This window comes from Manis pentadactyla, chromosome 16 (genome assembly GCF_030020395.1).
Source record: "Manis pentadactyla isolate mManPen7 chromosome 16, mManPen7.hap1, whole genome shotgun sequence".
NCBI classification, from domain to species: Eukaryota; Metazoa; Chordata; class Mammalia; order Pholidota; family Manidae; genus Manis; species Manis pentadactyla.
This window is the reverse complement of record NC_080034.1, coordinates 49,252,279-49,279,613: the sequence shown is the minus strand read 5'-3', so window position 1 is coordinate 49,279,613 and position 27,335 is coordinate 49,252,279. Positions and strand designations below refer to the sequence as shown.

Below are 27,335 nucleotides of genomic sequence, written 5' to 3'. Positions count from 1 at the left end.
TACCATTTGCTTTCTGTTTCCCCTGCCCCTTTCTTTTCAGTCTAGCTCCTTTGGGTGCAGGCTCTTTAAAAAAAAAGTTTTCCTGTGAGATTTTTTGACAATGTGGGCAGAGGACAGAAATCTATTCAGAGAGGATTGAAGGGAGGAAATCAATTACTTACAGGCAATATTTTTAAAATTCAGACACAAAGGGGAGTTGAGAATGAGGCAAGAGCATTTCAAATTAGAAAGGCCAAGAACTGGTTGGCTTGATTTCAACTACAAATTCTATTTTGGCCTATATGCTGATAAGAAATCAGAGAGTATGAACTCAAAGATCTCAGTTTAGGAGAGGAAAATAGACTCACAAACAAAAGACAAAAATAAACACATCTGCTTCTTAAAATAAGAGTCAGGTCAGGTGTGTGCCAGAAGAGAGGGATCAGGAAGTTTTCCGGGTCACAGAATATACCTAGCCCGCATCCTGGAGAGTCAACTTCACTTGGAGAGGGCAGAGGCTATCCAGAATCATATTTAAAAACATTTCATGTAAATGAAGTGTAGGCTTTAATTTAGTTTAAATTTATAGATAAGACCTAAGACTTCAAAAGTGTTTCTCACCTGAGTTGGTAGTACGGGGAAGCTCCTTCCTAAAGTCCCTCTGTTGAAGGTACTTGACATCCGTTCACATTGAGGTACCATAAGTGAACAAAAGAGAGGCTCTCCAGTGAAGCTGTATCTGCTTGCTTCCAGAAGAGGTTGCCCTTAAATGAGTTTTTGAGGCAAAAACAGGTGTTTGTCATGCAGATACCAAGAAGCAGAATACTCTAGGAAGAGGGGAGACAAGCATTACTCTCTGGAGGTCTAAAAGGCTATTGTAGGTTGAAGCATCTACATCTCCTTCTAAATAATACAGTTGACATTTTTGATTTCTAAAAAGTTCATACAAATTGGTAAAAGAAGCATCAGAATTTGGCTAGGAAAAAAATGGGCAATTGGCCTGAACAGCTCATCTCCACAATATAGTAAACGGTTACTATGAAAAGTGATCAGACTCACTATCATATAAATGCATAGTAAAATAATAATTTGATCATTTTCACCCATCCTATTATTGATGATGAGAAATAAGAGCCCTTAATGCTGGCTGGAATTAGGTGAGAAGGACATTTCCACTGATGTGACAGGTTAACATTTCAGGAAGGACCTTTGGCAATTTCTCACACACTGCGACCTGATGACTATGTTTCTGGGAATTTACCAGACAGTTTATCAGGAAGTTATCAAAGATGTGGACAAAGACTCATGTATAAAGTATATTATATGTACTAGGCAAAAAAACAAAAACAAACCCATGATGTCCTATAGTCTTGAGAATTACAGGAATCTACAATATGTTATGTAGCTATTAACAATGTCTCAAATTATGCAAAAGCCCCATCAATTTTGCCAAAATGTGAATAGAAGTCATCACTAGTTGGTGACATTAATGGATGATTCTTACTTAAAAATTTTCTTTTAGTATTTTTTATTTTTTCATAACAATAAGAGGTTTAACCCAAAATAAGAACTTGCAGTCTTCATGAATTGCTTTTAGGGATGTAACTTTGACAGGAAGGCAACTTTGGGGCCCTGAAAACTAAATCAAACACATGCATTCCCAGCCCACCTTTAATTCTTCAACCCACATAAATAACAGAATAGCAATTTACTCTCTTCTAAGTCCCTACTATATGTTAAGCACTTTACATGCTTAATCTCATTTAATCCTCCCAATACCTCTCCAAAGAAGGTATTGTTAACAATATTCCCACTTGAGAAATAAAAGAACTGAGGCTTTAGAAATAAAAGAACTGAAATAAGAGGTCAACTTAGTGGTCCAAGGCATTACATCTCATTTTAGTGTTGTCTTGACATGCTTCCTTTTTCACTCTATCTCCTTATAGTTAGTCCAGGTCATCAATGTATATCCTGATCTCTGAGCTGAAGACCACAAATCCCCAGACAACTTCCCCTCTCTGGAAAGCTTTTTTTCCAAAGTAAATGCAGTAGGGACCTGGGGGCAGGCTTTCCTGAGAGCACTTCCCTCTTCCTTCTCCAGCTGTCCTGTAACTTTTGCCCCTAGGGCCTTAACCAGCTCTCACTTGGTAGCACAGGCTGGTTGGTGCCTCTTCCTCCAGGACCCCAGGTCAGTGTCTGAGTACTTTCCTCCCCCTGAGGGAGTGAGCAGCAAGAGGGCATTTTTCTCCCCTCTGGCTTCTTCCCCCCTAAGTCCTAGGCCAACTCTGCAAGCCCTATAGCTCTCTTCAGCTCACCTTTCTTATCCCATCTCCTCTCAATTTGTCCTCTTTTCTCCTACAGTTCGTTCCCCTCTGTCTTCATCGCTTTATCTGGATTATCATCGCCAAAAACAAATACCAAATTATTGTATTTAAAAGAAATGTTTTTTTAGGGTAGTGGTTCCAAGATTTGTTCATTTATATGCAACCCATCCCAAGTCTTGCTGGGTGGGGTTAGGGCCCATTTTGTTGTTTTGTTCATGCTTGACCAAACCTACGGTTGTGGGTGTGCTGGCGTTGATGGCAGCACAGACTGAGTCTGCCCTGGAGACGAGCAGAGGAGGAGGCGCCAGGTGCAAAGGACCAGTGCATTCCAAGATGGAAAGAGCTGTTTGGAGGCTGGGAAGAACAGTGTCTAGAGAAGCCATGGTTCTCAGCCATTCATCTCCTAGGTGGAAGTTCCTGACGCACTGGAGTACACCAGTGTCTTGCTGCTGCTTCAAAGGTTGGAAATGGAGGTTTTTCCAAACTCCTGCCTCCCCAGGTGTCTGATCCTCCTCATTCTTCTCCAGCTGCCCACACTGGATTCAGGTAGGTTTTCCCTCTGTCTCTGTCTCTGTCTCTCTGGCCTGCATGGTTGAAATTTCTCAGTAAATAAACAATCCCAAGTGGTCCTCCCTAGTGACCTCCACTAGGGTCCCATGGACTCCCCGGGCTGGTGCAGGAACAAAAGAAAGAGGGCTCTCCACGTCCTCTTTGACTCAGCTGTATTTTTGGCAGCTCACTTTGACGTGATCGGACCCCCGGAGCCCATCCTGGCTGTTGTGGGTGACGATGCCGAGCTGCCCTGTCACCTCTCTCCCAACGTGAGTGCGGAGCGCATGGAGCTGCGGTGGTTCCGGAAGAAGGTATCGCCCGCCGTGCTGGTACACAGGAACGGCCGGGAGCAGGACGGAGAGCAGATGGCCGAGTACCGAGGGAGAGCAACGCTGGTGGCGGACCATATAGCGGCGGGGCGCGTCGCTGTAAGGATACACGGAGTCAAAGCCTCTGATGATGGGGAGTACCGATGCTTTTTCAGGCAGGACGAAAACTACGAAGAGGCCATAGTGCATTTAAAGGTGACTGGTGAGTAAACGGGTTTTGACTTTCTCCAGTGACTCCTATTCAGGATATATTTTCCTATGGATCTGTTCCTTTGGAAACAATTAGATTCACTCCCCAAATCCCTTTTAGATGGGAAGGGGTTGGCAGGCCTAGAGTGGGAGATGAGTAGGAAGGGGGCTTGAACTGAGTGGAAGAGAGTGGCGAATTGTCTTTCTTGTAGAGCTTTCTTTCATTTATGTCCTTTCCTTTCAATTCTAGGTTAAGCATTTCCCCATGTTATTAATTAAATAAATGTAAGGTATAATGGCTGGATAGCAGCCTTTTCAATTGGTACATCATAATTTACTTGATCAAGTTCCCGAACCGAACATTTTAGTTCTATCTGTTTTTCCCCATTACAATAAGGCTGTGGTGATCATCCCCATTGTATGCTTTGAGGCTGCCTTATGGATTAGCACCCAAGAACTGATATCCAAAGATCAAAGAGCATGGCTGTATGTTAACATTCTTGATCCACCTAGAGAAAGTTTTGTCTTGTTTCTTTTTTTGGTTTCAAGCCAAAATACAGCGTGAAACGATAAAGAAAACAGTAAGCATTCAGGAAGAAAGTATGCATTGGGGTCTGACTTTCCCATTTACTAGTGGATGATATTAAACAAATCTCTTTCTGAGCCTTATTTCCAGTGTAAAACTGGGGAAACATCTGTCAAATAAGATTTTCTAAGGATGAAATAAAATTAGATACTATATGAGAAATTGTTTGTCAATTTGAGAAGCATTATATACTTACAAGATTTTATTACTGTGCCTTAGACTGTTCTGCAAGGTGTATAATACAGATATATTGCCTTTCATGAATATATTCTAATAAAGGTGAAGTTTGAAAAATACATGGGTGAAATCTGGGTCCCTGCTTCATAACAGGGTGCCTTGTATGGCAGCACCATGTAGAACTGCATTTCCTTTTTAGGGCAGTATCTTAAAGATTGATTATATAACCTAGAGATCTGATAGCATAAAACTGTCATGTTATCTTTTATGAGTGATACACACCTTTGAGAATCTGCTGAAAGTGGCAGTCTTTTTCATGAAGAAAATATACTTTCTCACATATACATGTAAACTTGGAGTACGGATTTAAACCAAAAGTTATGGACATGTGTTTAAGGACTCCTCTCTGCAGCTTGGTGTTTTTCTGTACGCTATAGAATTGTAAGAAAATAACTAGGCAGAAAGGAAAAATAGCTTTATGTTGATTTATGTTAGGATGTAATGGTGTAGTGGGAAGATGAGTTTGAATCCACTTAAGAAAATTCCTAAAAAGAAACTTCAATGGTCAGCTACAGTTGCAGTACAAAGAACCTCCAATCCCCCTTTCCTCAAAGATATTCCATCTCAGTTCATCCTTAAATACCCAAATACTAGTTCTCCTCCACCCCAAAGCCTTCTTGTAATACTTTCAACCACAGAGCTCTCTCCCATCTCTGGAGCTCCCAGTTTAGATCACTAACATACCTATATGCCATTGGTCTTTTTGTCCCTGTTGGCTGAACTAGCACTGAATGTCTGCTCATCAAACTCCTGCCCACATTTCAAATACTAAGTCCTAATATGGCATCTGTCTCTGATAAGATGTATGAAATTTTCTTTTATCAATACCTCAGTTTCCTTGTGCAATGAAACATGGAGGTGAGTTCCTCTCATTCCCAGTTCCCTTGTGCTTCTCTTTCTGAAACTATGAAACCCTATGGTTATAAGGTTTCCAGAAGAGTGTCCACTAAAAGAGTAAGGCTAGCTTCTCTCTCCACAGCTTTAGGCTCTGATCCTCATATCCATATGGAAGTTAAAGAGAGTGGAGAGATTTGGCTCGAGTGTACCTCTGTGGGATGGTACCCAGAGCCCCAGGTGCAGTGGAAAACTCCAGGAGAGAAGTTTCCATCCACATCAGAGTCTAGGAATCTGGATGAAGAAGGCCTGTTCACTGTGGCAGCTTCCGTGATTATCAGGGATACCTCCACAAGGAATGTGTCCTGCTGTATCCAGAACATCCTTCTTGGCCAAGAGAAAGAAGTAGATATTTCCATACCAGGTCAGTGAAACTAGTCCTAGGTTCCTATTTGACATAGTTTCAGAGCCACATCACCTGGGACACCCATGGCTTAGCCATGACCTCAGGGCAGAGTTGTCCACTTTTCACACCTAAGTTCCTGCCCATTGACTTGAGGGAAACCCACCAACTTCCCAGAAGAGTAAAGACTCTGAAGTCATAAACTCTACCTAGATCTTATAGAAATTCCAGATTTTACATCTGAGGAGGTATATCTTAGTTAGAGAAGCTTTGCCCCTAGGGACCTTCCTGACCCAGAGTCTTCCCTTTTTGAGTTACAATAAGACTAAGTTAGTTCGGTTTCCACCCTTAACATTCTCTCCTCCATATCCCATGCCAGAGCTCTATATAGGTTCCAATGGTCGTCAGGAAAGCAAATCTTCTCATTATTCTCCCCACACAGTACCTCTGGCTTCAGGCAGGAATCCTTCCTTATTCTTTAGCCATAAAGTCAAATTCTGTTGCACACAAAGGTGATATTTCCCTTTCCTTATTTACTTCCCTTATCCCCTTGGCTCCTATCCTGCATTGATAGTTAAGGAGAAATTTCCGTAGTAACATGAATTGGTCCATTATATCCCTTATTGCATAGGTCCTGTCCTGAAATGACTCCTGTACACTTTCATTCCTCTTTCTCTGCTCTCTCCTATCTAAGATTAAAATTTTTTTGAAAAGCTTGGAGTAGCATTGGAGAGACTATTTTTGCCATGGGAGTAATGAAATCAGGAATAGAGCTGAACTTGCTCAGTTTCTCAACAAATGTCCTTCTTGGGGATTTTGTTTTAGCTCCCTTCTTCCTAAAGCTGACTCCCTTGATGGTAGCTGTGGCTGTCATCCTGATGGTCCTAGGACTTCTCACAATTGGGTCCATATTTTTCACTTGGAGACTATATAAGGAAAGATCCAGACAGAGGAAGGATGAATTCAACTCTAAAGGTAAGTCACAGAATCCAGCTACTTGGATTTCAAGTAGTTTCCAAGAGGGGTTGGATCCAAGTCCTTTAGGATGATTGCCAGTTAAGAAAATATTTGATTCTAGGGTTCTAAAAGTTAGACAGCACTACAAGGCTCCTGAAGTCACTGATACCCAATATGAAGAAGAACAAAGGTTTGGGATACAGGAGAAGTCAAACCCAATTCTAACTGAGATATTAGACCTTATGTTTACTACTCACCCTTAGATTTTATCCTCACTTTTAACTCAGTTTCCCAGTAATGGTTAAAGATTTGAGCCCACGCCAGTAGGAACTTCCTGTATATTTCTTAGAAAACAAAACATAATCCTTGTTCTTCATTTATTGGTAATGTTTCAGTCATCAGATAGTCATGAATTTAACAGTTACTCCTTTGTGTGTTTCTCACACCGATTTTGTCCTCTGCATTAGGTCATTAAAATATTTCTGTTTGTTTTCCAGAGAAACTCCTGGAAGAGTTCAGTAAGTTCTATATTCTTGTCATTATTTCACTCAAATGTTTCCTCTCTATTATAAAACCTATCAATAATGACTATCTTTTTCTCTTTCGTTGCAGAATGGAAAAAGGCTGCACTGCATGCAGGTCAGTGGTTTTGAACTTCTCAAGGGCTCTGGGGACCTATTCCCTAGGGATTCAGAAGGCCTACAATACTTGGAAATAAAAGCATTAACATATTTCAGTGATGAGCATAGACAGGGGAAAAGTGATGGCAAATTGTCTCCACATTTTTCTTGAGGTACATGAGGTCCTTGGAAGATGGCTAGGAGACAAGCCCCCTCTGACAGGGTTCTATTAAGTACTGGGGACAGTCAGCTGATATATCACCCTGTGGCTGTTGATGAAAGAGGGGAATAGAGACAGCTGAGCAAGCCAAACTGCTCTCCTCCTGAGAAGACCTGTCAAATCCTAGAACAGTGTTCTATTTCTTTGGAGAAGAAAGGATAGTTCTTGTAACTGCTCACATACACTGATGCTCATAAACACTTTCTCTGTGTCTCTAGTTAATGTGACTCTGGATCCAGACACTGCCCATCCCCACCTCTTTCTGTATGAGGATTCAAAATCTGTCCGACTGGAAGATTCACGTCAGAAACTGCCTGAGAAACAAGAGAGATTTGACTCCTGGCCTTGTGTGTTGGGTTGTGAGGCCTTCACCTCAGGGAGGCATTACTGGGAGGTGGAGGTGGGAGACAGGACTGACTGGGCAGTCGGAGTGTGTAGGGAGAATGTGATGAAGAAAGGATTTGACCCCATGACCCCTGAGAATGGGTTCTGGGCTGTGGAGTTGTATGGAAATGGGTACTGGGCCCTCACTCCACAACGGACCCCTCTCCCATTGGCAGGCCCCCCCCGCCGGGTTGGGATTTTCCTGGACTATGAGTCAGGAGACATCTCCTTCTACAATATGACTGATGGATCCCATATTTATACTTTCCCTAACAACTCTTTCTCTGGTCCCCTCCGGCCCTTCTTCTGCCTGTGGTCCTGTGGTAAAAAGCCCCTGACCATCTGCCCAATCACTGATGGGCCTGAGGGAGTCATAATAGTTGCTAATACCAAGGACCTTTCTAAGGAGATCCCACCATCCCCCATGGGGGAAGACTCTGCCTCCGGGGATACAGATACCCTCCATTCTAAACTAATCCCTATCCAGCCTACCCAAGGGGCTCCTTAGAGAATATCCCAGCTCTACTGTTTTCCTTTGCCCTAACCCTTCCCTTCCATCCCCTGTGAGGCTCCAGCTGCCAGCTTCACCTAGCCTATTTCTCCCTGTTGGGTGGGATTAATCAGTCTTGGAAAGGTTGTGTTGCTGTCGCTAGAGAGTGTGGGACATAAGACCTTCCTGACATGTTTCTACAGTGATACTTGGGAGCAAGGAGGTACTCTTAACTGCTTCTAATGTTCTCCTGTCCCTTGAGGCCAAATCCTGTAGGGAGGGACTTGAAGCAAACTCAAAGGACAGCTCAGGGATCAAGATGAGGCTAGGTTGGCATGGGGTGTGATAGAAACATCTTGTTTTCCAGAATAGGGGTAGGTAAAGGAACAGGTTTTAGGCAAGCAGAAAACACAAAGCATACTTGGAAAGGAAGATCCAAGGCTGAAATCCCATAAAGGAACTTGAAGGGGACACTGTGTTGGAGGAAAGTGAGGTGAGCCCAGGCCAGTGATGAACACCTGGCTTTTCCCTAGAGTTTCAGGGCCTGTATCTCACATTTTCTAAGTCATGTCCTATTGGGTAGAGGCAACTTGCCCTACTTCTATGGGATCTGAGCAATTGACAAGGGGGAGTAGAGAAGAGATGAAAGGAATAGGGCATAGGGCTCAGACAGAAGATGTGATAGAGGAGAGAATTCTAGACAAAACTTGGGATGTATTAAAGCCATGCCTTTGGCCCTGTTTCCCTCTCTGCACCCTCTTTTTTCTCCCTTGCCTGGAGGTCATTCCACCTTACGGACTCCACAAGTTCCAGTTCTTATCTTCCTTCTGATCCAGAATGTCTCTGTTTCAGAGGCATTTTCAGGAATCATGCTTCAGTGATACCACATTATCAGCCACTATCTCAGCCTCATGCCCCCTCATCCTTCATCCCAACACTAGGTTTAAACCCCTTAAACACACTTTCAATTAGCTTCAACTGCCATCCATTTCCACACCATGCCACTATTCACTGTCTCCCTACACAGCTTTTCTACATGTTCTTTCTCCTCAGGGTCCCTTGAATGTTGTGTCATCCCTCTCAGCACAGCTAGATTGATTTTACCTGTTTGTATTAATATTTTCTGTATACCCTTGGCTCATCTTGCAAATTTATCGAAGACTGCAAATTTATCAAAGCTAACACCTTCCATTTCCATTCTATGTTTCCAATTTCCAAGATAGATATCTCCCATGGTCTTAATCCAATAAATAAGTGAGTCTGGTTGCTGAAAGCAGCCTGTGCACCTTCTTTTCTTAATCCCAATAAGTGGAACTGAAACAAAACAGAGGAAAGAAACCTGCGTGGGAAGGCAGTTAACCAAAGAAGTGTGGTTCTGTTTATCTAAGACCTATCCCCAGGCCTGATGGCAGTGGGCTCACCAGGGCAGAAAGCACAGGGGGACTGTTGTCCCATAACGGTCCAACTACTTATAAAATGGCACAGTGTCGAAGGCTACCTATCCTAAGCCTATGTTTGGATAGTGAATCTATCTACTACTAAAAAGGTATAAGTTATATAAATTGATTCCTGGTATAGGTTAGTGAAGCTGCCTCTTCCAATTTTAACAGTACTTTTCCAGGAGAAGGAAATATTTGGGGAATTTTTTTACGGTAATGCCCCTTAATTGGGAAAAAAAAGGCTTGGGTGATCTTTAAAAGCCACTGTTACAGAGGGATTCTGGATTCAAGTAAGGAATTGAATTCAAACAGGAATACAGAGGTCCTAATGGATTTGTTCTTAAAGGCCCTCATAGTTCAATAAGATGCCCACTTCTCCCTATGTTGCCCCAAGTGAGGATGAGGAACAGCTCCCTTAAATAGAGGATCTGACTTTAATGCAATTCAACCAACTCTGCTGTCCAAAGGGACAGAATGTGAGTCTCCAAAGGTTCACCAAATGGTGGGGAAATCACCTCATGTGTATGCCTCCTGCTGAGAAATCAAAATAAGACTTACTTATTGAACAAGAATCCCAAATTCCAAACTATGTTCACACTAACATGATTTCCATTATTGCACTACACTGTATTTCTCATGATTAAGCTAAAACCCAACTTTTCTGAAATTTCAGGTTAACTGCTACCTTCACAGAGCATCATGAGAAATTAAAACAAAACATTCTCTCTTAGGTGGTGCAACATCTCTGACACCAAATGCCATGGTTTATTTTTTCCCTACATATATTTGTATAGCTGCAACAGTATTATGCACGGCACAGCAGTAATAGTAATATAACTTCATTCAGAAATCCGAACCTGATTCCAATGGGTGTAAATATGTGGGAGGGGGGTCTTCCCACACATACTTACAAGCAATTCTCAAACACCAGCAGCATGTTGGAGAACTTAATTCTGATACTAACTGCCCAGAGACAGCACCAGATTCCCAGGTTAAGGGCTCCATCCTATAAGACTGCCCTCCACTCCTCTACTCCAGATGTGGGTCTCAAGCCCCAGGCAGTTCCCTGTGCTTCTGACCTACTGGCTACAGATTGGAGGTTCCCATGACCTCCCACTTAGGTTCAATTAATTTGCTAGAGTGGCTCACAGGACTCAGGAAAACACTATAGTTTTACCAATTTAGTAAAGGATACCATAAAGGATACAAGTTAACAGCTAGATGAAGAAAGACATAGGGCAAGGTCCCAAGTAAAGGAGCTTCTATCTTCATGAAGCTTGGAGCCTAGCTTGGTGGCACATGGAGGTGTTCTGGTTCCCCAAGCATAGAGCTCTCTCCAACCAAGAAGCAGGATCCAGTCGAGCAGAGCAGACAAAGCAGAGGGCAGAGAAGAGAGACAGCAGAGCTCCTCTCCTGGGTTTTGGTGAGGGCTTCATTAGTACTCATGATTAATTAAATTATTGGCCATTTGCTGATTCAACCTCCAGCCCCTGCTCTTGGGTGGTGGTCCAAAATCTCATTAACATGACAAAACACCCATTTACTCTGCAGGGTTTGCAGAAACTGTGAAGACCAAAAATACCTAGGAAATACATATTTGGTCATTTGAATATATAAAACTCATTATATCACAGGTGGAAATTCTGAACACCAGACAGGTCTATTGTCATCACATTCACTATACTTCAAATGAAATATGATGATGACAGCATATGCCATCACTCATCTTTTGCCATGGTTAGCTCCCAGGCCCCACTTTCATTTAGGTTTTGATTTTAGGTTATGATTTTGAGTTTGGTGTCTTCCTACCAACTTGCGGTTCAAGATCTACATAACAATATCTAGATTATCACACTTCCATGGATGTATTACTAGATTATTTAAAAATGAAACCCCATACAGGCTTATAAATCAGGAGGCCACAGAGATTTTACTTTGGGAAGGGGTCAAGAAGAAAATGTTATGGATGAGAAATGATTCCCAACATTTACTCCAACTTCCTACTTTCAAAGATGAAGGAAATGCAGTCAAAAGAAATTAAGTGATTTGACTATAAGTACATAGTATGTGCCCAAGCCAGGACCTGAAAGAAGGAGTCCTTGCTATCTATCTAAGACATCTTTCCAGAGCAAACCACAGTTGAATAGGACAGATTAAATTCCTCTGGGGACTAGAGCTTCAGAAAACTATTTAGAAAACTAAACTAACTTTAAAGAAATTACCAAGGTGAGACCCATTGGCAAGGGAGATTCTTAGGCATAATGAGGGTTAAGAGAAGAAAAAAGCAACTGAGTGTGCCATCTTCTACTTGAACCAAGGACCTGTACCTGGAGAACCAGACAGAAAGGCTCCTTCCTCCATCACTGCATGGATCCCCAGCACCCACTGTCCTCCTTCCCTTGCTGCTTCCTCAAACACTACTCACTCCACACTGCCTACTCCATGCCGCCCACACTACACTGTACTCCTGGGAGAACATCACTTACCCCATTTTAAAAGTATTCATTTATGTTCAAATGTACTTTTAGAAAGTCAAAGAAAACCAAAGTCCAAACTTCTTTTAAATATGTGGGAACTTCAGGGAGTGCTTTGCTGGCTTAATATATAATGTGTATCCTGAAATGTTCATGTGAAATCTCACCCAGAAGAGACAGGGCTGCCACAGGAACCCATCTCTGAGAATAGAAAGAAAAACAGTCACAGGTTTTAATCAGTTCTGAGACTCCCCTGCCATTCCCTTTTCCCCATGATCTTCAGGCAAAATGGTCACCAGACACAGTACTGAGCTGGTGGTAGATTCTTAGGGAACATCTGTGTCCTTTTTTTCTCCCCAGTGCTAGCCTCTTTGCATGCGGCACCCCTGAGGAAGAACTTACTCGATAAGCCTTGAGCTCATCAGCTAGCATGAGCTGGAATCAGGTGCCAGTGCCTGGAGGAAATGATCAATCTTGGTAGTTCTGGCTTTATTCCTAAATCTAAAAGAGAAGATATGTCACCTTGCTAATTGCCTTGACAAAGCCTGTCTTAATCACAAGAGGCAGAATCAGTGAGACTTTGATTTTGGGAGCACCAGAAACGCCTGTCTTCCACCTCTGCAAATATCTTACTGAAGTATTTCCAAGGCCTGATTTCCCTTTAAACCAGAAACAAAAGCCTTTCACCCACAAGTAAAGACTAGATTAAAAATACGATGCTACTGAAACAATAATAGACAGACAGACAGCCTCTAATTATCTCAGGGAGATAATTGAGCCCAGACATTCAGATTAAGAGAAAAATAATCTTCTATCTTCCCCAGTCAACAGTGGCTTTTTCATGCTGTGTCTCTGCATATCCCAATTCATCTGTCCCTTCTGCCTCCAGACAGCACTTATGCCTCATCAAATCTCCCTCTTGCAATAGCCTTTGACAACCCCTGCCCAACTGCATCCACATTTATTCTGGCCTCTTATTTTTTTATTTAAAATGGAAATAACTTATTTTCTCGAATACACATTAAAGCTTATTTTAAAAAGTAAAAATTATCTAAATCTCATCACTCAAAAGTCAACATTTGAATGTATCCTCTCCTTAAAAAGTAAATCTCTATCTGTAGTTGTTTGTATCAGTGAACTTAAACTGGTTACTCTTTGGGGAGCCTTTCACACCAGTTAGAAACTCTTTGTGGTACAGATGTGGACATAAAAAGAAATTTAAGACAATTATGAGTTAATGGAAGGTGGAATGATATATCTGTGGGAAAGGTAAAACCAGTTTCCTTTTGAGAGCAGTGTCCTTCTTTTTATCCCATATGGCAGAGACTGGTAGTTTTCACCCAAATCTATTTTTGCTTTCTCCCATACTGTTAGGACTCAAATTTTAGCTGGATACACAGCCACTCAGAATGAAAACATCTCCCAGCTTGTGTACCCACATGACTATGTTCTAGCAAGTGGAATGTGAAAGCAAGTCGTCAGTACAACTTGGAGGTTGTGTCTTTTAAAGGTAGACATCTGGTGCTTCCTTCCATGCATCCTGCTGTTTGGACTGTGGATGAGAGGATGTCTTAGACATGCAGATGAAGGCAACAACCTAGAGATGTGTGGTGGAACAATCCACTGGAAGAAACCTGGGTCTGAACAAAGTCTCCTTACTAGCTTGATTTTTCCATAAGAGAAAAATAAGTTCATCTTTATCTTGATCAAGCCACAGTTAGTTTGAAACTTTTTTACTCAAAACTGAAGCTATCACTAATACATCCCCGCAAATGACCCTTGGTGCCTTTGTAAGAGGCTGAGGATTCCCAAGCTAGATCTCTTGAATGATTTTGTTTAAACTGGCATTTCTTATTAACTGAGATTCTTATGATGTTACTGCCATGCACACTTTTGAACATTGTTACTCATGCTTGTCCTGGGCCAGCTTGTTAGAATCACAAAATTTTTAACCACACCCCAGACTTCCTGAATCAGAAACTGCATTTTACCAACATCCCCAGGTGATTCATATGCACTTTTAAGTTTGACAACAAACTAGATGTCTGCTTCGAAATATCACATATCTATATGGGGCAGAAGACCTCAGCAGCGATGCCAAGAACCTCTCAAGATGTGTACTCCCAAGTTTTCATCAGTGTGCAAAATGCATTTTGGGGACAACTGAGTATGCATAATTGTAGTTGTTAACAGCAACAGAGAATAATTGTAGTAGCTAATAGTAACAGAGAATAATTGTAGTAGCTAACAGTAACAGAGAACTTACTATATGCCAGGTCCATCCCACGTGTTTTACATTCAGTAACTCATGTCATTTTCCAGACATCTGGAGCTTGGTACCAGTCTAATCCCCATTTTATAGACAAAGAGACTGAGGTTCAGAGAGATGTGATGGATGCTATCACCTGTTGGCAAGCAGTAAAGCTGGGATTTGACTGTAGGCTGTCTGGCTCCAGAGTCCATGGTATGAATCACTACACTACAAAGCACACAGTCCAGATAATAACTTTCAAAATGATCCTCTAAGCTGAGCAGATCCTGTGTTGGCTTACAGAGCAATGTACCTTGTGACAAGTAAGAGAACTGTGACAGCTAACTAAAATAGCATCCAGTGACTACCGAAGAAAGATCTTACACTGGATAAAGTAAGAATCTGATGTCAAGATCTTATAGGAGAGAGAGATCAGGGTAGCCACCAGTTCCATTTAAACAGTCAGACAGCACTGGAAGATGACCAAGTGCCAGGCCAATGGCTTTGGACTTTAATAACTACTGTGAAACACTGTTACATTGTTGTAGTTGTTGAGTTGAAGTGGCTGATGGCATATTATCATTTTGAGCCTTTAATTCTTTTGGGAACATGGCAAAGACTGCACTCTTTTCTCTATCTACCATGATATTAACTCCCACCTTATCTGCTCATGACTCAGAATCTTTGTCTCTGGCCCCAACACGGCCTCTGGGCTGGTCTTACATAGCCCAGTGACTCTTCAGTGTTACTTCTGAGGCAACTAATAGGCATCTCAAATTTATCAGGCTAGAGTACAACTTTGGATTCTCTCTGATGAATTTACTCTTCACTTCATCTTCCCCATCTCGGTCAATGGCTCTCATATTCACCCCTTTTTTTAAGCCAAAGTGTATAGTAAGCCTAATTCCTCTTTCTATCTCATTGCCCATCTCCAAACCATTAGTAATTCTATCAGTTCTGCCTTCAAAATATATCCTGGATATTCTCCACTAGCTCTCTGGTCTAAGCCATCATCATATCTTACTGGACTTTTGAATAACATCTGCTTCAACTCATGCCTCTATGACCAACTATCCATACAATGGTCAGAATATTGTTTTTAAAGAAAAATCAGGTTATATCCCTCAAATCCTTCTGTTGCTTCCCAGTGCAGACAGGATAAAGCTCAGACCCTTCTGTACCAACTGGTCCTTGGCTACCTCTGCAACCCAAGCTCTTTCCACTTGCTCTGTACTCTCCCACAGACACAACAGGCTTTTTATTGCTCATAAGAATGATTACATCAAGTCCTTTGCCCTTGTTGTGCCTGCCCCCTGGATATTTGTATATCTCATTCTTCATTTCATTTGAGTTTCTACTCAAACATCTTCTGTAAAATAGCCCTGCATTCCCACCCCTGCTCCACTACTTTCTGACCCTTCATTCTGCCCTATTTTTCTTCGAAGCATTTACCACTGCTTGCAATGACAAGCTTATTTGTTTTCTTTATTGTCTGTCTTCATAGAGATAGGTGTCCATGACAGCAGGAGTTTTGTTTCACTGCAAAGAAAGAAAGCTGCTTGACACATACTAGTTACTGAATAAATATCAGTTGAGAGATTAAGTTATCAGTATGCTCCAAGCTCATGGAAGTTTGGAACTAACTTGGAGGTCAGTACTAGTATGGAGACCTACTGGAAAGAGATGGCTGCTGAGTGTTTCCCAGATATATGTGGGGATAAACCAAACCACACCTAGCAGTTGGACCTTTATTGTCTCAGCCTCTTTGAGAATAGGTCAGATCAACAGATTTAGCACATAAAAATATGTCCATATGGGACATACTTTATAGTAATAAATTATTCATTGTTTATCTGAAATTCTACTTGTCCTGCCAATGGGTTTCAGCCCCAGGCAAGTTTGCTATGGATTCAATGTGACCAAAGAAAATTGATAGCAGAACGGCTCTTTGGGGGTGAAAGGGTTATACCCAACTTTACTTCCAGGTGGCAGGTCAGTCTCTAGAATCCCAATCACTCAGAGCGAGTCTGTATGCAGCAAGCCAGTCTCTGCCTCTGGGCCCCTCTGTCCGCACAACCATCCTCTGGGCCTCTCTGCACAGTCGTCCTGCACAGCCATCTTCTGGGGCTCTGTCCTCAGTGCTGCCACCACGCCAGCCTCTGCTCTGCTGTCCTGCAGCCTTGCAGCCCTGCCACCATGTCACACCCAGAGCACTGGGCAGAGCTCTTTATATAGAGTCAACAGCCATGTATTGCCCACATGTGTGCAGTGAGCTAGTCAACCAGGGCCAGGTGAGAATCCTGGCCACAGGAACTCTCATTTTATCCATACTACTTTAACTGGGTATCCTGTATTTTATCTGGCCTGAGCTCTTTCATCCTCTGACTGAGGTAAACACTGCACATTCACTAGAAAACAGCTTGCCTCAAAAATTTGTATGTACACTCACTTCCTTTGCTCTTCTAAACCACATGTTTTAACCACAATGCTTCTTTATTCTCAAACTCCTCATGATCTTGCTCTCTCTCTCTTGTATCACTGTTAGGTACATTCATTTGTGAAAGATTGACTTCATGAGTGAAGAGTTGAAAGAAAGTACTGCTCCTCTCGGTCAATTAATCTTCTTGTCTTGCCAATGGGCTTCAGCTCTGGGCAAGTTCACTATGGATTCAGTGAAACCAAGGAATGACAATGGAACATTCTTGCCATAAAAGGGTTTATTACCTGGCTTGTTCTCCTGGCAATAGATCGAGCACTATAATTACATCTGCATTCAACAGTTTACAAGTCTGTAATCCTCCTCCTCACTGGACAGAGCTCTATATATAGTGACTCAGTCAATAATAGCTTATTGCTTACAGGTGTGGAAGCAGTAGGCCAATTACATTATCAAGTAATTTAGGTTCAGATGAGGATCCTGGCCATAGGAACTTCAATTTTCCTCATACTTCTCATGAAGCTTCTATTTGTTCTTCCTCTGGGGATCTTCACTTTCTCTGGCCTTTAACTTTTCTAGAGTCATTCTTCATTTTATCCTAGACTTTGAATGTTACTGGACTTCTACAACTTAGAAAGGTTATCTGCATTGCTGAGATATATATTTGACTTCATAAAATGCTCACATACAATGGCCTCCTGTACAACCTCTCCAACAATCGCATTTTAACATTCTCTTTAGACTCTTTCCATCTTACCTTCCAGAAAGTTTGAGCTCCAGCATTTCAGGCACCAGGAAACACCCTTCCTTTTGTTATGATCATCTCTAGGAATCTCCAGTGATTCCCACTGACACAGCCCAGAGTAGGTGTGTGGGGAAGTTGGGGTTCCTATGGCCAGGATCCTCACTGAACTTAAACCACCTGCTGATGTAACTGGCCTGTTGCTAGGCTACCACTTCCACACCTTTATGCAATAAGCTATTATTGTACTATATAGAGAGCTCAGCCCAGTGCTGTGGGTGGAGGCAGAGACTCTATTACTCGACCTACCATTGGGAGAACAAGCTGACTAATAAGCCCTTTCACCCCAAAGAATGTTTTGCTGTCAATTTCTTTGGTCACATTGAATCCATAGTGAAATTGCCCGGGGCTGAAACACATTGGCAAAACAATTGGCACAGTTGGCAGGATCCATTGTTAACCAAGGAAAAAGACAGGCTGCCCTTATGGGAGGGGTGCTTCAGTGGGCTACCCCTGTGAATGGGGAGACAGTGGATTATCCCCCAATGGGTGTGTGGTCTGAGGTGGCTTGCCTCCTAGAGGACTCGGCCCCACCCCAGGACTGGAGGCATGTGGTGGTAACACCTGAGGCAGTAGAGGTAGCCCTTGGTATAGCAAATAGGTCTCAAGACAGACTGTGAGTGAGGCAGCAGGGACTGTGGGTTGGCTGCTTCTCACAGTATTAATAAAGTCTACAGAAAAGAAGGACATGCTCCAGAAAAAGACCCAAGAAATGGCAGCATGAAAATGTGAGTTGCAAACTTCTGTGGATTCTCTGAAGAAGGAAATGGCATTGATGCGAGAGGAGTCAGCATGAGAACACTGGTAGCAAGGTGACATTGAAGAGGTAAAAGATTCCTTACACAATGAGATGGCAGCACTGCCAGGTGCTCTGAAGGAAGAAAAGGCCATCAAGGAAAGAGATGAACTCTTGAAGGAAGCACAGGCAGAGATGGCACAAGAATGCCAGCTGTAAAGGATTGAGGTGAAGGTAAGAGAGCTGCTGAAGATGGAGCTAGCATTGCTGTGAGGCACAGTAGAAAAGATAAAGGTTGTAGCAGAGGAGGCATGGGGGGAAGGGAGAGAAAGGTGCCATCGGCCCCAGAAATGGAGGAGCTGGAGAAGGATGAAGGGGTGGTGCCAGAGGCACTGACCCCTCCTGTACTGAAAGCACACCCAGTGATTGAAAAGAAAATAAAGACCCAGCAGCTAAAAGTTCCCCAAAGAGAGGAGCAGCCTCCTACCCAGGTCATGGAGCACTCTATGCTCTGCCCCTATACTCAGGCAGAGCTGGTGGATATAGGCTCCCAGTTTAGGCAGAAGCCCTCAGATTCAATATCAGCTTGGCTCCTGTGTCTGTGGGACTTAGGGGTGAATGGAATTGTTTTGTCAGGATCAGAGAAGGGAAAGCTGGCTTCCCTGACAGTCCAGCCCACCTTGAGGCAGCAATTACAAAATGCACATCAGACCCCAAGGAGTCACTCCCTCCTTGATTGACTTATGGCTGCACTTAGTGCTGTGTGGCCCAATCTGGGTGATCTGCCATCCTCTCCTGTTAGATAGCAGTCGTATACTGAGCTCTAAGAGGTGTTATGAGAGCTAGGCATAAGAAATGTCATCTATAGTCCAGAAAATTATGGCCCAGATGAGGAGATTTTTTACTACTGGGATGAGAAATATTGTGCATCAAATGGCTCCTACATCCCTCTTTGGGTCTCTAGTGGCCATTCTTTCACCTCACTTACGGCATCCCATAAGCAAGGTGACCTGTACACTAGCAGACTTAGGAGAGGCTGAAGCAATGAGAACACAGAAAGAAATAAGATCTGCTATTCACAAGAAGAATTTAAAGGGCCCCATGAAGGCTATGAGGACCCAGATGTGGGTTGATTTAATACAGGCAAGAGCAGATAGAAGGAAATTATATGGGAAGTCAAACAGGATCTTACTAGAGCTATGGCAACAGCTGAAACCAGAGCAGCAGTTCCAATCATTAAGACCAAAGAGGCAGAGGTCAGAGACAGAACCATGAGTCCAGCCTGTGTGTTTACAAGACTTCCTGCTGGAGAGCAAGCCAACCTCACTTGTGCCCACACAGGAAGGTGATTGGGGAACATGGTTTGACTGAGGGGAAGGTCAAGGTATCTTCCCTGAGGGACCAGGGGGGAAACAGGAGGCCACATGTTGAAATAGCTATCCATTGGTCCCCAGTGAACATACAATGTGTCCTGGCTCTGGTGGACACTGGTGCTGAATGTTCACTGATTCATGGTAACCCTGAGTGGTTCCCCGGGACCCCCACTATCATAGGTGGATACGGGGTAAGGCTGAGTGAAAAACACCCAGATCCCTTTAGGAATAGGGCATCTACCCCCACAAGAGTATACCGTGTATATATCTCCTATCCCTGAGTATATTTTGGGGATTGACATCCTGCAGGGTCTATGGTTGCAGACCACTGCAGGTGAGTTCAGACTGAGAGTACATGTGGTGAAGGCAGTTCTAAGGGGACATGCTAGGCACCTGCCCGTAGCTTTGCCTGTGCCATGGCAGGTAATTAATACCAAACAATATAAACTGTCTGAAGGACATAAAGAGATTGGAGAAACTCTCCAGGAGCTGGAAAAGGTGGGTATTATAAAGCCCACCCATACTCCTTTCAATTCACCAGGGTAGCCAGTAAAAAAAAGGCAGATGGCTCCTGGCATATGACTTGGATTACAGAGAACTGGATAAAGTCATATCCCATATGCATGCTGCTGTCCCCTCTATTGCAGTCCTGATGGATACCCTCAGCCATGAACTAGGAACATACCATTATGTAGTAGATATTGCTAATGCCTTCTTTTCCATTGACATTGAGCAGGAAAGTTAGGAACAGTTTGCCTTCACATGGGAAGGACAGCAATGGACTTTTACCATCCTTCCACAGGGATACCTCCACAACCCCACCATCTGTCATGGACTTGTAGCCCAGGACTTGGCTACATGGGAGAAACTGCCAACAGTATGGCTGTACCATTATACTGATGATGTCATGCTCACATCCAATTCTTATTCAGATCTAGAAGGTGCAGCACCTAAACTGCTGCAACATCTACAGGAGAAAGGATGGGCTGTGAACAGCACCAAGGTTCAGGGACCTGGTTTGTCTGTCAAATTCTTGGGGGTCATCTGGTCGGGTAAGACCAAGTGATACCAGAAGCAGTTATAGATAAAGTCCAGGACTTTCCTACCCCCACAACTGTAGCATTGCTACAGGAGTTTCTGGGTCTTCTAGGCTACTGGAGAGTGTTTATCCCACACTTGGCACAAATTCTGAAGGCCTTATACTGGTTGGTATGAAAGGGCCTCAGGTGGGACTGGAATGAGACATGTGCATCTTCCTTTACTACAGCAAAATGGGCAGTCAAGGCCATGCAGGCCTTAAGTATGATAGACCCATCAAGGCCCTGTGAGCTGGATGTTCATGTGACTGAAGACAGTTATGGCTGGGGTCTCTGGCAGCGGCTCGAATGAACTTGCCAACCTATTGGATTCTGGTCACAACTCTGGATAGCAACAGAGGTACGATACACTTTGATAGAAAAACAACTGGCTGCCATGTATCATGCCTTGCTGGCTACAGAACCCATCACTGGAATGGCTCCGATAAAGGTAACCACCTATCCCATCTTGAGGTGGGTACGAGACTTGACCCAAAGCCAAGCAATGGTGTGGCACAAACACCCACACTAGCCAAGTAGAGTGCTTACCTACAGCAGTGTAGTGCCCTCTATAGTAGCCCCTTGAGTGAAGAACTCCAGTGCTTGTTGGGGCTGGTGACATATACTAGTGAAAAGCAGGAAGAACTTGCTTCTGAACCATTAGTAGCAGAGAGTCCCTATTGGGAGGGAAGAGCCCCTCTACCCGAAGATACATGGTACACAGATGGCTCCAGCCATGGGTAGCCCCCAAAATGGAGGGCCATAGCTTTCCATCCTAAGACTGAGACAATATGGATGAAGATGGTGAGGGGAAGAGCAGCCAATGGGCAGAGTTGTGGGCTGTGTGGCTTGTGATCATCCAGGAGCCCTCCTCTATAGTTGTCCGCACTGACAGCTGGGCTGTCTATCGGGGCTTGATCCTGTGGCTACCAACCTGCTACCATGCCAACTGGCTGGTTGGTCAATGACCATTTTGGGGGCAAGACTTATGGGCCTGCGGTCAGACTAAAACAATTACAGTATAGTATGTGCAAGGTCATTTGTCACTGGCATCCCCAGGAAATGATGAAGCAGATAGATTGGCCCAAATACCATTCCTTGGTTAGAAGTAAAGCCTGCCTCTGATGTAGCCCAGTGCATACATTAGGGTTTGTGGCATGCAGGGCAAAAGACAATGTGGGCCATAGCCCGTCGGTGGGGCTTACCTTTGACCTTTGAAGAAGTTAGTAGAGTCCGGCAGGAGTGTGTTGTGTGCTCCAAAAGGGGCTTACACCGACTTTCACAACAACATGGGACAATAGCTAAAGGTCCTATACCCCTCGTTGGGTGACAGATAGACTATATTGGGCCTCTACCTGTGTCAGAAGGATATTGGTATGTGATGACTTGTGTGGACACAGCTTGTGGACTTCTGGTTGCTTTTCCTTCTCATTGTGCAGACCAGCAGACAACCAAAAGAGGCCTGGAGCATCTCTTTGCTGCCTATGGCCGACCACTGGTAATTGAGAGTAATCAGGGCATGCATTTTACTGGACATACACTGCAAGAATGGGTGCAACAGCTGGGAATCAAATGGAAGTTTCATGTGCCATACAATCCTACCACAACAGGCATGATAGAGAGGCACAATGCTTGTTAAAATCCAGACTAAAGTCAGATACCAATAGTCTGTGGAGATGGTCAGTCCACCTATGTACTGTGCTACAGCATTTGAACGAGAGACCGCAAAAGGGGGCCCTGAGCCCTGTAGACATGTTAACACATATGGCTGCCTCCCCTTTACAACTGCAAGTACAAACCAAGGAAGAATCACTGAAGCCGAGGTTTGGCCACCAGAATAACATCTTGCTGCCAGCACCAACTGCACTGTACCCCGGAGACTCCACTGAGTAGAAGTGGCCTTGGACCTTTCGACACATGGACCAATGATGGCTGGCTCTCCTGGCACCTTGGGGACAAGGCCTGGAAGCTGGTTTCCTGTGTATTCCTGGAATAACAGCAGAGTGGCTGCCAAAGATCACAGTAGTATATCCTGAATGGCCAGAAGGTAGGAGCATCTTACCAGGGAGTTTTGTTTTATCATTATGGCCAGTGCATGCACCTCCAGTAGCACTATATATAGACCCTTCAGTAACCTCTACGGGGAAAGAAGTAAAAGTATGGTATACTAGACCTGGAAGGGACCGCCTTCCTGCTACAGTCCTATCACAGGACCACTCTCTTGCATGCATCCTACCTGATGGACAAGATTTGCTTATGTTGATGGCATTAAAACTTGTGTCTTATTGCCCCTTAAGTCTTTGTGGATTGGGAACTTCCTCTGGCTTGAAGATTATTATAATTTTTGTTATTAGGAACCTCCTTTGACTTGAGGATTATTATAATTTTTGTTATTATCTCTAAGTTGTTGTTATCCTCTGTTACTATTGTGGAATCTGGTTACAATGCTCCAGCTTTCTTGCACAGGGACCTTTGTGGAAGATTGAAAGTGTGTAGATTGTAAGGTGAGAATTCTGGAGGGGTGGAGTGTGGGGAAGTTGGGATTCCTATGGCCAGGATCCTCACTGAACTTAAACCACCTGATGATGTAACTGGCCTTTTGCTAAGCTACCACTTCCACACCTGCAGGCAATTAGCTATTATTGTACAATATAGAGAGCTTGGCCCAGTGCTCTGGGAGGAGGCAGAGACTCTAGTGCGCAACCTACTACCAGGAAAACAAGCCAGGTAATTAAACCCTCTCACCCCAAAGAATGTTTTGCTGTCAATTTCTTTGGTCACATTGAATCCATAGCAAACTTGCCCAGGGCTGAAACCCATTGGCAAGACAAGGTGGAAACATATATAATCAGCCTTATGAACATTAATTGTAAACTGTGCTTTGGACTGCTCCATGTTCTACAAATATCTTGCATCAGAGCCCTGAACACTTCTTTTAATGTGGCTGCACCTTACCTTTAAAAGAAAGATTCAACCTCTCTCTATAAACCCTGAAACAATGATCTCAACCTGGGAGCACATTAGAATCACCTGGTGGAATATAGAACCCTTAACAAATGCCATTCTCAGGTGGAACCCACAGATATTCTAATTCAATTGGTCTGAGGTGAAGAAGATGGTGCACTTAAACATCTCCCCTGGAGAGAGTCACTGCCCTAGAAGATTATGAAAGGCATTATCTATATGCTTTCACATTTCACTTCCTGCTAATGTCAGAGAGTTTCTCTGTTAAGAATCACAGGGTTATTGTACTTTAAGCCAGTGATTCTCAACTGTGAGCATGCCTCAGAATCCCGGGGAGAGCTTGCCTAACACAGATTGCTGGACTCCATCTCCAAAATATCTGATTGAGTAGTTTTGGGTGGGACTGAGATTTTGCATCTAACTGGTTCCTTGGGGATGGGGGTTTGATGCTTAATTTAAGAGATTAAGCATTGTATTTCATTAACTCAACTCAGATAAAACTGGACAATGCCTCAGAAAACAGTTTCTCAGGTCGACAGAAACAAAATGACTTGTATAAAATTCTTCAAGCAGTTAACAGACTAGTTCTAGTTCTGTTTGGAACTCAAAGCTCAGGTTCCTCAACTTCCGGGCAGTGATATTCCTACCCCAGAATCCTGACTGCAAACACTTGCTAAGAAGACCTGAAATAGATGGCTCCAGACAGTTATGTATGTTTAGAAAGTTGCTGCATTACAGGCCTGGTATCAAGGGCTTCCTGTACCGGGTTTAGTAGATCCAGAAAATACTCGCCCATTTTTAACTTTTTAAGCTATTTATTGCAATATAATATCCATACAAAAAAGTCTGCAAGTCCTCAGTGTACCGCTAGATAAACTCAGAATAAGAACCTCTTAGACCAATTTCAAGGGTAACAGAATTTATCGAGCACCTAAGTGCAGGCCATCAGCCAGCTCTCCACTAGAATAACCTAAGTGCTCCTGGGAGAAGTATAAATTTAAGGAAGGCAATTCTAGCAACACTGGTCCAATTATTTAACTAGTATTCTGCCGAGAGTGGAGAGATAATACCTTTATTATCGGGTGTCCAGACCTGAGGTGGCCCTCTCGGGACAGGTTGGATCGATGCCGAACTCACACAGAAGACGCCTCACCAGAGGCCCCGGCAACCCAAGCCCTATTCGCTCTTCCACCCTGAGTAGGCATCCAAGGTAGCTCATGAAATGATGCTTTTAATTTTCAACAGAAGAATTCACATATCTTGAAAGAAGTCGAACAGTGTATAGATAGATACAAATAAATTCTGATCCAACCTTAGAAGAGAACAGTTAGGGTAACTGAGTGGTCTAAGGCACTACGTTTACGTCGCAGACTCCTCTGGAAGCGAGGAGTAGGTTTCAGTCTCACTCCTGGTAGTTGTCGGCTATCAGCTGCTTATATCTTTTCCTATTTCAACCACGGAATGATCAATTTTTGAAAATTGAAAGCTCTCTGTACCAAGACGACTATTGAAGACCCAGTAATTTTAATCTCATCTCCTTTTTCTCTGGTTGTCTGTCCCTCCTTCACATTCAAAGAACGAAATGAATTTTACTCCTCAATTACCATCACTGATGGGGGCAGTGCCCCTCTTTTGTTTTATTACCTGTAGATTCCTTTTTAATGCCGTTCTTCCATCTCAGTTCCCATCAGCCACCCGCATAAGAAATCACTGTAGAAACGTCATCCTTTTCTTTCTGCTTGAAGAATTTTATACAAAAAAAAAAAGAACATGTATTTTTGTTTCAGTGCTTGTATTTTTAATTTACATAAATGGCTCTGTTTCACATATCGCATTCTATTTTTACTTTATTCCTTTCACATCACGGTTTTGAGGCTTATCTATTCGCTGTATGCACATCTAGACCAACTGCTTTTAATTGCTGCGTAGAGATCTGCAGTGTGTGTCCACCCACTCACCCGGGGATGACTCGCAGAGTGGGACCAGCGCCTTCCCACCACAAATAAAGGTGCCATTAACGAACGTATTCTTACATAATCCATTAGGAAGCTGTGTAAAATTTTCCTTGATATATGGCAGGAATGAATTGCAGGTCATAAGAGTCTGACAGTTTACAAATTTTACACTTCAGAACAGAACCCAGGACGCGGGATCCGGGTAGGTTGATTTAGACACATAGAAGTTCATTTTTAGTAACATCTCCAGAAATATCCTTCAGATTCAGGTTTCCTGATGTCCAGCCTGCTTATCTTGAGCATTAATAGTTAGTTACAAATATTAACATACAATGCCTATATTTTGAATTCAAAACTTGGATAGTGAATATTAGTTTCACATAACTTATCACAAAGCCAGTAAATAGGATAAATCTGTTTCATGATCATGGACAGTCTGAATTATTCTGTCTGTTCCCTCTCCCTTGCTTCAACCCTTGACCATCTACATGAAATAATGTACCCCGAAGGTAAAAGCCAGGCTGGTGGAGTTTTCTGTGCCAGGTGGTGGTGGGGTCTTGGTCTTGGGAGATGAGTGGAAAGGCTGGTAACCACAGACCGTTCCATTTCCTCGCGTTTCTATGTAAAGGGACCCAGCTATGAGTAAACCTCCAGACTTTCCCACTTAATCATTTTTTCTTCCTGCCTCTTGGAGAGTTTGGGAGAAAGCACCTCAGCCCTTCCTAGAGTTCTTTGAGTCACCCTGTTCTAGTGGGCTATCCATTCTGTGATATGCAATAAAATGGATGCTTCTCCCTAAGAGTTCTTTTCCGAAATTACTGTAACAAGTTTTTGTTTTCTCTTTGATTTTCCTTTCAAATAAAAAAAACAACTCTGAGCACAAGACCACCTTCTAATTAAGTTATTTACAGTTTGTGTTGTGTGATGGCTGCTATAAACTGAGATGCTGCAGCCCTCTCAACAACACATTTATCAATCATTGACTGACAATGATTGATAAATCATCAACTAATTAATCAGAAGTTGATCTTTCTAAAAATGTTGCCTGCAGTCTGTGAGACTGCAACGTTTGGGAGTTTCCCAGGAAAGAGAATAGAATGACCGGAGATTAAGATGTTGCTTGTAGTTTAGATCTGGTGACTTTGCCTTCTGCTTTCCCTACTCCTTGTATATTTTATGAAAAAATATTACATCTTGCCTATTTTGTAAACAACAAAAGAGTCCACCCTCAGATCTATATATAAGACTTGGGTGAAACTCCACAAGGAAAGTTTACGTTTTCATCATGTCTTTTTTTTTTTGACCATAGAAAACCACAAAAGGCCCCGCTGGGATTCGAACCCAGGATCTCCTGTTTACTAGACAGGCGCTTTAACCAGCTAAGCCACGGAGCCAGCACGAGCCCCTGTCGCCAAGCGAACTTAGAAAAGTGGTGATTATTACTGTTCTGTGTATTTACTTTCTCATTGTTGAGAGCCAAGAAAATCCCGAATGCTTCCGCAGATCCTACAAATGAACCTCCGCTTCTTCCCGAAGACCTAAGAAACGGCGCAGCTTTAGGAAAACAGTCCCCTTCGGTCAGGGGTGGAGCGAGTGAAACACGGGATAGAACCTGAATCCCCGCAGCGCTCCAGAGGAGTCTTAGAGAAACTGTCCTGAAGGGCAAGAGTTCTGGGGCTTCTGCTTTCTTGAGTGAAATGTGACCTAGGCAAGGGGAAAGACCT

At 43.2% G+C, this 27,335-nt stretch overlaps 1 protein-coding gene and 1 non-coding gene across 2 annotated transcripts in view; one reads left to right on the top strand and one right to left on the bottom strand.

Moving 5' to 3' along the window:
- The window catches only part of LOC118911498 (uncharacterized), a 32,671-nt gene extending 23,306 nt beyond the window's left edge, over nucleotides 1-9,365 (top strand). The window contains exons 6-11 of the mRNA XM_036883698.2: nucleotides 2,954-3,386; nucleotides 5,176-5,454; nucleotides 6,259-6,408; nucleotides 6,888-6,908; nucleotides 7,003-7,029; nucleotides 7,449-9,365. Of these exons, the coding sequence (XP_036739593.2) occupies nucleotides 2,954-3,386; nucleotides 5,176-5,454; nucleotides 6,259-6,408; nucleotides 6,888-6,908; nucleotides 7,003-7,029; nucleotides 7,449-8,122 (1,584 nt within the window). The 3' untranslated portion in view covers nucleotides 8,123-9,365. The remainder of the gene's footprint in view (nucleotides 1-2,953; nucleotides 3,387-5,175; nucleotides 5,455-6,258; nucleotides 6,409-6,887; nucleotides 6,909-7,002; nucleotides 7,030-7,448) is intronic.
- Nucleotides 9,366-26,931: 17,566 nt separating this feature from the next.
- TRNAT-AGU (transfer RNA threonine (anticodon AGU)) lies at nucleotides 26,932-27,005 on the bottom strand. The gene has a single exon. It is a non-coding gene; the product is annotated as a tRNA-Thr (tRNA).
- Between the last annotated feature and the right edge of the window lie 330 nt (nucleotides 27,006-27,335).